The sequence below is a fragment of the Carcharhinus amblyrhynchos genome, chromosome 2 (genome assembly GCF_965287045.1).
Source record: "Carcharhinus amblyrhynchos chromosome 2, sCarAmb.v2.hapA, whole genome shotgun sequence".
Classification (NCBI taxonomy): Eukaryota; Metazoa; Chordata; class Chondrichthyes; order Carcharhiniformes; family Carcharhinidae; genus Carcharhinus; species Carcharhinus amblyrhynchos.
In genome coordinates this window covers 10,063,980-10,076,630 of record NC_137325.1, presented here as the reverse complement: position 1 = coordinate 10,076,630, position 12,651 = coordinate 10,063,980, and the positions used below count along the sequence as shown (strand labels likewise).

The window sequence follows — 12,651 nt, the reverse complement described above, 5'->3', positions numbered from 1 at the left end:
TCTGCTGAGGCCTAACTAGTGCTTTCTTTGTCAATGATTTAGCATAACTGAGGGTAGCAAGGTAGCACAGTGGTTAGCAGGGACCCCGGCTCAACTCCCAGCTTGGGTCACTGACTGTGTGGAGTTTGCACATTCTCCCCGTGTCTGCGTGGATTTCCTCTGGGTGCTCCGGCTTGCTCCCACAGTCTGAAAGATGTGTTGGTTCGATGCATTGGCCGTGCTAAATGCTCCCTCAGTGTCCCCGAACAGACGCCAGGGTGTGGTGGCAACTGGGGGGGTTTTCACAGTAATTACAAGCCTAGTTGTGACAGTAATAAATAAAAACTTCCTTGCTCCTGTAACCTCACTATTAATAAAGTCACAATCTCGTGTTTTTTTTAACAAAAAAACACAGCCTTCTCAACCTGAACCTGCCACTGTCAAAGATCCTTGCAAATACATCCCCAGGTTCCTGTACCATCTTTAGCAAGCTGTGCTTTGCAGTTTACACCAGGTTGGGGTATAGGGGGGAGTTTTCCCATCTCACCCGCCATAGGAATTGGGACACGGACCAGGCAAAGATCCATTGACCTTGGGACGGATTTTCCAGTCTTGGGGGCGAGCGAGACCGGATAATCCCGCCCAATGTGTTTGGACTGCTTGGCTTCATTTACATATTTGTGTAGACTCTGGTGTTAAATTTGTGAGTGGGTTTTCACAAACACATCTTAATTGTTCAGTTACAGGTTTGTTCGGTAAATTTGTGATGTTCCGCATTTGTTCCTTAGGCATAAGCAACACAGCATGATTCTTGTTCCCATGGACACACAAGGGGTAAAGGTCATCAGGCCCCTAAGAGTGTTTGGGTACGATGGTAAGAGACATCATCATTTACCTCAGTCAGATCCGTCTCCCTTTCAGAGTGACCGTTAGAATTCCTGACCTAAGCTGGGATGCCAGCCTTCTTAGGGTGGGATTTTAGGGTCTCGTTCATCCTGCAAAATCCCGCCCGAGGTCAACGGACCTTCCCATTGTCCCTCCCATTGAACGCAGAGATAGAAAAGGGGTCCAGAGGGGCAATTTTTTTCACACAGAGGGTGGTGAGTGTCTGGAATGAGCTGCCAGAGGTAGTAGTAGAGGCGGGTACAATTTTGCCTTTTAAAAAGCATTGCATGGGTAAGATGGGTGTAGAGGGATATGGGCCAAACTTGGGCAATTGGGACTAGCTTGGTGGTAAAAACTAGGCATCATGGACAAGTTGGGCCAAAGGGCCTATTTCCACGCAGTAAATCTTAGGACCATTGTCCGCCCCTCGCCCACTCCAATTCTTGTGGCGGGCTGGGCGGTAAAACTCCAGGTTTAATGTTGAATTTGTGGAATGCATAATTAAATTGGTAGTTGGATACAGCGTTCCCCAGTCGGGGAAGGGTTAGAGGATCACTATTGAGAGAATATAAACCTGAAATCTTACGTGATAACGGGTGAGGAAAAGAAGCCAGCCATTTCCAAAAAGGGGCAGCAAGAAAGTCCCGAAGAAGCCACCAAGCAATGCAGCAAAAAGAGGAGGGGATCCAGGAGATAGAACTGCTTCATCTACATCTACAAAGCAATGAAGCAGTTTTGCTCCGATACGGGCATCTCATGCAAGGCTATGAATATTGTGAACCTATTCGCCAGTGATACTTCCGAGTGCACCGCGGGTAAGGCTTCTGGCCCATGATAACAATGTGATACCGTCAGACCCTGCTGTGTGCCCGCTGCTGCCCGGGGAACTGACCAATCGCGCCGTGTCGGGGGGAACGTGCGCAGCCCCCCATGTAAAATTGCTGGCTGGGCAGGTGATGGTCAGGAGGGTGGCAGCTGTCCATTGCTAGTGGACGGTGAAATTCTGCCCCTGAAGGAGAATATTCCCGATTGGATTTTGTTCAGGTCTGTCCCAGTGCGTTGCTGCTGTGAGAATCACCTTGAGATTCACACGGGGTTTACAAAACCATCCCTACGTTCTCTCTCTTGTCACATTTTGTCCACTAAATCTCCACTCATCTTCAATATTTCCATTCCAGTTTACATGTGTCTGTTTCTATTCTGATATCAGTCAGGTGAGCAAGTGGCCCTGGCAAATTCCTGTGTCATTTTGACTCAGTTTGATGGATAGACCTGGTCTTTAGAGGTGCATTGCCCACCCCCCTCTCTCCCCACCCCAGTGATCCTTGCTGCTGACTTTGGGTGGTCTGCTGGTGGCAGAGTGGCTGGAGCTGCTCTTAAAGTCGGGAAAGACAGATTTCTGGAACCCGATCTTATCACCCATTCACGCCACGCTCCCGCTGCAGCGAGGTCAGAGAATTTGGTGGCCCGCCAAATCCACGTTCACTGCGGCAGGATGGGAAAATCCTGTTGGCGTGACCAGTGGCAAGATTCCAGCCTTGGTGCCTCAGGGAATTAAGGGATATGGGGAATGGGCTGGAAAATGGATTGAAACCCAAGATCAAGCTTAGTTGTATTGAATAGCAGTGCAGGCTTGATGGGCTGAATGGTCTATTCCTGCTCTTATTTCTCATGTTCTTGGAGACCAATTGGGGCGGCACACTGCTGCTGCCTCACAGCTCCAGGGACCCCGGTTCGATTCCCGGCTTGGATCACTGTGCGGAATTTGCACGTGCTCCCGTGTCTGTGTGGATTTCCTCCCACAGTCCGAAGATGTACGGGTTAGATTGATTAGGCCATGCTAAGTTGACCCTAGTATCAAGTGAATTAGCGGGGTAAATATGTGGGGTTATGGGAATAGGGTTCTGAGTGGAATCGTGATCGGTGCAGATGTGATGGGCCAAATGGCCTCCTTCTGCACAGCAGAGATTCCATGACTTGTAAAGTAACCCATCCAACGCAAATATTAAGTATGCTTTGAGTGAAATTTCTCACTTCAGCTGAAGCAAAACTCTTTATATGAAGTAGAGGCAATACTAAGTATTTCTGACCTGAATCAGTGTGTTTCTGTACCTGTGTATGGAGACTGATGTGACTTCCCTTGTGTTCTAACAGATGCATTTCACGGTGGGCATTTTGAAGTACATTTCGACAATGTTCGCGTTCCTGTATCCAACATCCTGCTGGGTAAGTCTCAAACAGCTGGATCGGAATCTTCTGGCCAGAAGCATTTTGTTTCCCCGCTCTCGGAACCGCTCATTTCACTCTGTTCACTCGCCTGTGAACTCTTACAGGTGGTGGCCATTCAGCAGACCACCTTAGTGCTCGCCGTCAACCTTAATGAAATGAGGAGCAAATTCCGATCTGATGTTAAAGTTTATTTATTAACTCTGCAATGAAGTTACTGTGAAAATCCCCTTGTTGCTGCGCTCCAGCACCTGTCCGGGTACACTGAGGGAGGACGTAGCCCAGCCAATGCACCTAAACAGCACGTCTTTCAGACTGTGGGAGGGAACCGGAGGAAACCCACGCAGACACGGGGAGAATGTGCAAACATAAGAACATAATAAGAACGTAAGAAATAGGAGCAGGAGTAGGCCATCTAGCCCTTTGAGCCTGCCCCGCCATTCAATAAGATCATGGCTGATCTGAAGTGGATCAGTTCCACTTTCCCGCTTTCTCCCCATAACCCTTAATTCCCCTGTCTATCAGAAACCTATCTACCCGTGACTTAAATATATTTAGCGAGGCAGCCTCCACCATTTCAACGGGCAGAGAATTCCAGGGATTCACCACCCTTTGAGTGAAGAAGTTCCTCCTCAACTCCGATCTAAACTGCATCCCCCCCTTATCTTGAGGCTGTGCCCTCTAGTCCTGCTGTCCTTTCTGAGCGGGAAGAATCTCTCTACTTCTACCCTATCCATCCCCTTCATTATCTTATACGTCACTATAAGATCCCCGCACAGATAGTGACCCCAAGCCAGGAATCGAACCTGGGTCCCTGGCGCTGTGAGGCAGCAGTGCTGACCACGGTGCCGCAGTGCTGACCACGGTGCCGCAGTGCTGACCACGGTGCCGCAGTGCTGCCCCATGTTCTGGCTTGTGTGTCTGCTTCATGTGATGAGGCACACGCTTCAGCTGTGGGCCTGTATTGCTCTGGCCTCTGGTGCTAGTCGAGTTTCCCCCTGCTGATTCAACGCTCATCCTTCTCCTGTTCCGAAGAACTCACATCCCGGATCCCTCAATTCTGGAGTAAATTGAAGCTGGCCTAGTGTTGAGGCCTCTCATTTCAGCCGCGATACGCCAAGGCCTGCTTCAGGGAGCCACAGGCTGCTCGACCGGGCATCCTGTCAGGGTGGTCCAATCGTGACCTGAGCTATCTTATTTGAACCGTAGCCAGAGCCATTTTAACCCCTTAGATTCCAGTCGAGTGGGGCGCAACCCAGAGAAGGCCGCGCACAACGGGCTGGCCCGGGGAGCGAAGGGCCTCCGCATCAAAACAGCCAATGAAATGTTGAACTGCAGCAGAATGCCACAAAGTTTCATTTGTGTAGCACCTTCCACAACCACAGCTCGCCCCCACAGCCCTCTGCGGTCCCAGCTGCGGTCAGGTTCGGAGAATCCCGGCCGTAGACAGGTTAAGTGAGGAGGCTACAAGTTGGCAGATGCAGTGGCGGAAGTGTAAAGCTGTTAAAGTTATTCAATTTTGTCACGAGAATATAAAAAAAAGCAGAATTATTTTTAATAAAAAGATACAGAACTCATTACTATTGATATTGATAGAGCCTTGGTTAAATAAGGCAGAAAGTTAACATGCAGATACTGCGATATTGCAAGGGATTTGAATAGAGGAATAAAAAAGTTAATGAGGATGACCATCGAAGTGCCTGCTAATCTTCCGTTGCCTTTCTCATTGTGTCTATGTGTGTAACTTCTGAGGAGGGAAGCATGACTTGCATTTCTGTGGAGATTGAACTAGAGAAACATCGCCAATGTATTTAGATCTTTGGGTGGCACTTTGGTTAGCACTGCTGCCTCACAGCGCCAGGGATCCGAGTTCGATTCCGGCCTTGGGTCACTGTCTGTGCGGAGTTTGCATGTTCTCTCTGTGTCTGCGTGGGTTTCCTCCGGATACTCTGGTTTCTTCCCAAAGTCCAACAGACGTGCTGGCTAGGTGCATTGGCCATGCTAAATTCTCCCTCAATGTACCCAAACAGGTGTTGGAATGCGGCGAGTGGGGGATTTTCACAGTAACTTCATTGCAGTGTTAATGTAAGCTGACTTGTGGCACTAATAAATAAACTTTAAATTCTCTTGGCAGAATGGGAGGGTTTTGTTGGGGGGGGTGAGAGTGCAGTTGGTTGGCAGACGCCCCTTGGAAATGCAGCACCAGTGTATGATGGCCCGATAGGGGTTTGAATTAAACACGGTTGTTGGATGAAATGATTTATCACCTTTCTCCCAAATATCTGCTCCAGGTGAAGGGAGGGGATTCGAAATAGCACAAGGTCGACTTGGACCAGGGCGAATCCATCATTGCATGAGGACAATTGGAACAGCGGAACGCGCCTTGGAGCTGCTGTGCCAGCGGGCAGCCCAGAGGAAGACTTTTGGGAAGAAGTTGTATGAACATGTGAGTAGGCAATAATATGATATTAATCGCTAATTTTCCTAGTAATTTTACCCCTCACGTTACTGCTGTATAACCTTAACGACCGGTGTGATATGCTCAGAACACCAGTTATATCATTCAAATGACTTCAGCTTCTGTTTCACCACATTGCCCCTGGATTTATCTTGAGTGACTAAGGATGTGTTCAAAGGTGTGCAGGTTAGGTGGATTGGCCATACTAAATTGCCCTTAGTTTCCAAAGATGTGCAGGTTAGATGGATTGGCCATACTAAATTGCCCCTTAGTATTCCAAGATGTGTAGCTTAGGTGGATTGGCCATGCTGAATTGATCCTTAATGTTCCAAGATATGTAGGATAGGTGGATTGGCCAAGTTAATTTGCCTCTTACTGTCACAAGGTGTGTGGGTTAGGTGGATTAGCCATGGTAAATGTGCAGGGTTACGAGGATTGGACAAGGGAGTGGGACTGGGTAAGATTCTCCTTAGGCGAGTTGGTGTGGACTCTATGGGCCAAATGGCCTCTTTCTACACTGTAGGGATTCTAAATGGGTTTCTTTCCATCTGTATACACGCGAGCGAGGTGACCTGTGACAAAGTCTCTCAAACATGGACACATTTATCGGTTTAGAAGGTAAAAGTACACATCCGTAGCACAGATCCTGAGGATTTGAGTATTTAACGCACTTTCCGCTTCCCCAGCCATGTAAACTCCATGAAACGTTAACCCCTTCCCAACCCACATCGAGGATGCTTCCCTTCTTTTTGTACCAAAATGGTGTTGGCTCCCTCCTGGCCTGGCTCACGCCATCTTGATGATGGCGCTAGCATTGGCATTGTGAGCATCTGCCAGCTGTCAGTATCTATGGCTGATTTGATACCAACAACTGACGCCAGTTTGGGCTGCACCATTCCAGTCAAGAAGAAGAACTCAAAGCAGAATTCAAGGATCATTTCTAAATTATGCTGAGGAACTGTATTCCACAAGGAATAAAGCTAAAATCCTGCAGGAAAACAATGTTACAATTCCGAGGATTCATTTAGTTTCAAATAGGAAGAAAAGAAATCTGTTTATATGGATCTATTGTAGACAGTAGCATGGCAGAGATGGCACAGGGGTGGCTTGGTGGCACAGGGCAGCAGGGTGCCACAGTGGGTGGCACAAGGCAGCACAGTGGTTAGCACTGCTGCCTCACAGCGCCAGGGACCCAAATTCGATTCCCACCTCAGGTCATTATCTTTTTGGAGTCTGCATGTTCTCCCCATGTCTGTGTGGGTTTCCTCCACGCACTTCAGTTTCCTCCTACAGTCTGAAAGATGTGCTGGTTAGGTGCACTGGACGTGCTAAATTCTTGCTCAGTGTACCCGAATTGGCGCTGGAGTGTGGCGGCTAGGGGATTTTCACAGTAACTTCATTGCGGTGTTAATATAAGTCTATCTGTGACACTAACAAATAAGCAAAAAACTTTAGACAAGGTGCCATGACCAATATTTATCCTTCAACCAAAATTACTAAAACAGACCATCCAGTTATTTATCACCTGTCATTCTGTGGGATCCTGCTGTGCACAAATTGGTTGCCTCTCTTCCCTACAAGCAAGGGCAACTGAGGGGAGATTTGATAGAGGAGTGTGAGATTATCACAGACTTGGACAAAGACAAGCCGTTCCCATCAACTGATTGCCAAAGGAGTTTGGGGAGGGTGGGTGGACATTGATGGCAGGGGGCACAGATTGGGGCAAGAGATAGACGAGAGGGGGGTTCCGAGGAAGAACCTTCTTCCGCAGCGTGCGACAGGGAAGCTACAACTCGCCACCTGCAAGGGTGGTGGAAGCAGAGACAATCAATGATTTCAAAAGGCGGGCGCTTGAGGGAAGTAAACCTGGAGGGCCACGCGAATAGAACGGGGGAACAGGACTGACCAGATCCTCTACAGAGAGCTAGGATGGACCCGATGGGCCAAATGGCTTCCTTCAACGCCGTAAAGACTCTGTGACTCCGCTCAAAAAAGTAGCTTGTTTGATGTAAAATTATTTAGGATATCCTGAATCTGGAGGCCCGAATAAATGGGGATTTATTTCACTTTGCAGATCAAATAGTGCGGCCAGTTTACAACTGGGCTTCTAGAACAAAGAATAACACAGCACGGGGAACAGGCCCTTCGGCCCAACGAGCCCGCGCCACCATTTTAACATTGTGCTTTTCCTCTTCCACCCTTGGCCCATGTCTATGCTTATGGCACCCACGTTGGAGACCAGATTGAGAGGAGAATAATTTAGGGACAATTTATTACGCTTCTGTCGACAATCTGCCCTTATGGTGAAATTATCAATGAACAAAAACCTTGCGCGGAACGTAACTGCCCTCTTCGACGGGCGGTAACAAACTTGTTGTGACTGATGCAAGTGCGGCTCTTTTCGGTAAGCTGAGGCTTCCTCTAAACCTTCTGTGTAACGGAGTTTGTAGATAACAACATTCTAGCCAAACAGTGCTTCCATCTCTGGATTTCCACACCATTTCCACCCTGCACCCATGTCCTTGCAAAGGATGATTAATATCACTCACGTCAGACACTAAACCCACCATCTGTGCTTCGCAGATGCAGCCACTTAACAGCAGGAAGCAAATGAGTCATTGAAATCGGTCAAAACAGCAAAGGAAACACAATAATGGGTAAACTGCCCATTCCAACTCCTCAGTTTGGATTAACTCAAGGATTATTTGAATCAGAGTTTCTGGAGTTTCTTCACTGCTGGTTCCACCCTTTCTCAAAATTACTGCACGTCTCATGTACACATTTATTCTATGTTTCTATGTCTGTTGGATTGGACTTTAAACCGAGGCTGTGTCTCCTCCTTCAGCCCAGCGTTAAGATCCCATTTGGAAAGCTAGTGGCGTTTGCTACCAAATAAACCTGTTGGTCTTTGACCTGGTGTCGTGAGACTTCTTACTGTGTTCAGTGAAGCTACTGTGAAAATCCCCTAGCCGCCACGCTCCGGCACCTGTTCGGGTCCACTGAGGAAGAGTTTGGCACGTCCAATGCACCCTAACCCCTAACACGGACACGGAGAGAATGTGCAGACTCCAAAAAGACAGTGACCCGCGGCATCTCCGCACCATGACTATTTGGAAGAACAGAGGAGTTGTTCCTGGCATCCTGGCCAATCTTTATCCCTCAATCACTTAGGCAGCACGGTGACACAGGGGTTAGCACTGCTGCCTCACAGCGCCAGGGACCCGGGTCCAATTCTGGCCTTGGGGGTGACTGTCTGTGCAGAGTTTGCACGTTCTCCCGTGTCTGCGTGGGTTTCCTCTGGGTGTTCCGGTTTCCTTCCCAGTCCAAAGATGCGCGTTCAATGAATTGGCCATGCAAAATTGCCCCTTAGTGTCCAAAGATGTGCGGGATAGGTGGGTTGGCCATGGAATATGCAGGCTTGTGGGGATAGAGGGGAAGACATAGGTGGGATGCACTTTTGGAGCGCCAGTGCGGACTCGATAGGCTGGATGGCCTCTTTCTACATTGTAGGGATTCTATAATCAACATCACAAAATGCAGATTATCTGGTCATTATCACGTTACTGCTTGAGGGGGCTTGCTGTGCACAAATTGGCTCGATTTCACAGAGTCTGTCACTGGCTAGAAAATGCTTTGGGGTGTCCTGAAGCTGTGGGGGAGGCTATATAAATGCACATCTGTTTTTATTGTGGCTAACTCAACACAGTAACTGATCAGTCAAAAATATCTAACTGATGTACCCACCGTAACAAACTGATCTAACTGACCAAGCGATTCTCCCAGCGAGCTGACAGTGGGTTTCCCGCTGGGCGAAACGGTCTCCGCGCGTCTCCAGGACCATGTTTTTCAGTCTACTCATTGTGCCGGGGTTGGGGGGGGGGGGGTGGGGTGGGTTTGGGCCTGCTGAGGTGGTCATTCGGAGTGGGAGATGGACGTTGTGGGGGGATTGTCAGAGCAGGGCTGGCCGGGTGAGGGGGTCGGGGAGATTGGGGCTGGCCGGGGTGGGGGAAGGGGTAGTCATGGGGGCTGGCCCCGGGGGAAAGTTCCAGAAGGCCAGTGACTGGGGGGGTTCCGGGGAAGGTCAGTGATCGGGAGGCTGGCTATGGGGGGGGGGGGGGGAGGGGGGTGCTCAGTGCACACATGCTGATCTCTGCACTGACAGATCGGCACATGTGTGATGCCCTGCACAATGCCTGCCTCGGGTGGGAATAGGCACCACCTCCAGATTTCTGGAATGAATCATGCTAGGACATTCTGTGATGCACCAAGTGTCAGAGACTCATTCTGGAAATCACGCTAAAAAAAAAACAGCTGGATTTACTCCCATTTTCCTGCAGATTGGGAATTTAGAATGCTTGTGGGGGAATCCCGGCTGTAATCGTCCGTGCCAGCTGTACGTACAGAACTGTACACACAGTAACAGGAATTACCTTCCAACCTCTACCTTCTCACTCACATTTCCTCTCTCTTTAACTGAACTCTTCCCTTGCCTTCTGTCCAAACCGTTCCTGGTTAAAGGTAATTAAAGTCGATGATTTCTTAAAGCCGTACCGTCTTTCTCTTTCTCATTCTGACAGTGTATCGCTCCTTAAAGTTGTATCCCACCGCAGATACTGAGCTCTCAAAAGCCAGTTTCTCGTGCATTGCCACTCTCTCACTCTGAAAACACCCTTGAAAAAATATACCTCACCTTTGCGAATTTGGTCTGAGTGACAGGAATATGAAACAATAATCATCAAGCTCTATTATCCATAGAACTTGTCGATGGTGTTTGATAGATGATGGTTATGTTAAATTAGGTGTTCAATGATTAGCCCTGTAGTCACTTCCCACAATTTGTTATAATTACACATGCTTGTTTGCAATAAGCTACATTTTGATGTGCATCCTAGGCAGCTGAATAACTAGCGGCTATTCTCCTGGAATGTAGATCCATAGAATCCTGACAGTGCAAATGGAGGCCATTTGGCCCATCGAGTCAGCACTGACCCTCTGACAGAGCATTTCACCCAGGCCCACCCCCACCCTATTCCCGTGTCCCCAGATATTTACCTCACTAACCCTCCTAACTTACACATCCTGGGACATTAAGGGGCAATTTAGCGTACTGAATCTATCTAGCCCACACATCTTTACACAGTTGCTATCAGCCGCATGGTTGCAGATGGCATTTCGAAAGATGGAATATTTCTCAAGGGACATCTGGGTGGCACGGTTGGTTAGCAATGCTGCCTCACAGCGCCTGGGACCCGGGTTCAATTCCAGCCTCAGGTCACCGTCTGTGTGGAGTTTCCTCCCACAGTCCGAACGACGTGCTGGTTAGGTGCATTGGCCGTGCTTAACTTCTCCCCCAGTGTACCTGAACAGGAACTGGAGTGTGCCGAGTAGGGGATTTTCACAGTAACTTCATTGTGGCGTTAGTATGACATTGAAAAAAATCCCGTGGGTTGGTTTCTCGACAGTGCAAAATGGTTTGATTGTTGCTTTTGGCTATATCTGCGAGATTACTCCGTGAGGTGGAGTTGGGCTCTGATGATTGTCCCATCACGCTGTTCCAAACCTAATCGAAGCAAATCCTCTTCTGGCTCGGCTGTGTTTACTGAAACTGTTCACATCTGAAGTAATTTGTGTCTCTGGGCTGTCGCTGCCAGGAGTAAATTGAAGTGGGACAGTCCTTGATTAACTGTGACTACATTAACTTCCCTGTACCAGTTGCAACATGGCCAACACAGAGACAGTACAATGCAGCTGGTGCCCCTTGTATTAAACCAGTTTCCCCATTTCTCTTTGCCTTTTTACAAACTGTACAGTTGATGTTTAACGTAAAATTCATGTTTGAACATGACTGAAGAAAGCTGCCACGATCTTGGGATTCTTCATTGGTTCACACCTCACCGCAGGAGGCCATTCAGCCCTCACATTCCCTGTGTTTTTGATCTGATTTGATTTGATTTGACTTATTATTGTCACACGTAATAGTGTACAGTGAAAAGTACGGTGGCACAGTGGGATAGCACTGCTGCCTCTTGGCGCCAGGGACCCGGGTTCAATTCCGGCCTCGGGTCACTGTCTGTGTGGAGTTTGCACATTCTCCCCGTGTCTACATGGGTTTCCTCCCACAGTCGGAAAGATTGCGTGCTATACAGACAAAGCATACCGTTCATAGAGAAGGAAACGAGAGGGGGCAGAATGTAGTGTTACAGCCCATAGTTCGGGTGTAGAGAAAGATCAACTTAATGCAAAGTAAGTCCATTCAAAAGTCTGACAGCAGCAGGGAAGGAGCTGTTCTTGACTCAGTTGGTACGTGACCTCAGACTTTTGTATCTTTTTCCCAATGGAGGAAGGTGAAAGAGAGAATATCCAGGATGCGTGGGGTCCTTGATTATGCTGGCTGCTTCTCTGAGGCAGCGGGAAGTGTCGTCGGAGTCAATGGATGTTGAAAACTCCCCAATTAGCCTCACTGCCTCGCTCTTTCCTCATAATCCTGCATCTGCTTCCTTTGCGTACGTTTATCTCACTCATTTCCTAAAATTAAGATTGAATCTGCTTCCACCACCCTATCAGGTAGTGGTACATTGTAGATCATAACAGGTTGCTGTGTTAAAAATATTCTCCTCATCTCCACTCTCTGTAACCTCTGGTTTATTGTTTCTCCTGCTGTTTTTTTTTCTTATTTACTCCATCAAAACCCTTCCTAGTTTTGAACATTTTCATTAAATTTACCATTAACCTTCTCTAGAAGTCTCCTGAAGTCTCTCATCCTTGCTTACTGCTCTAATAAGTCTCCCCTTGCTTCCCTCCAAAGCCTTGTAGACTAGAAGGTTGTAAAGTTCCCAGTTGAAGGATGATTTTATGTTGATCTTTACTGGAACGGTGTAGGAGACCATGTACATGGAGGTCCAAGGGAGAGAAGAGAATTAAAGGGACAGGCCATTGGGAATGCAGGATTGCGCTTGCAGACCTAAATGGAGGTGTCCAACAAAATAAAAGTCACCCAATTTGCATTGAATCTCCCTGATATAGAGAAGGGCACATTGTGAGCAGTGAATGCAGTATATTACATTAAAACAAGTGCACAGAGATGCACTTTAAGGAGGTTTGGG

General features: G+C 48.1%; 1 protein-coding gene across 2 annotated transcripts in view; it reads left to right on the top strand.

The window, feature by feature from the left end:
* Positions 1-12,651, top strand: part of nphp3 (nephronophthisis 3) — a 195,575-nt gene that overhangs the window by 164,429 nt on the left and 18,495 nt on the right. For both annotated transcript variants that reach the window (XM_080201909.1, XM_080201916.1), the window contains 3 exons: positions 768-853; positions 3,019-3,090; positions 5,382-5,536. In XM_080201909.1, coding sequence (XP_080058035.1) covers positions 768-853; positions 3,019-3,090; positions 5,382-5,536 — 313 coding nt within the window. The remainder of the gene's footprint in view (positions 1-767; positions 854-3,018; positions 3,091-5,381; positions 5,537-12,651) is intronic.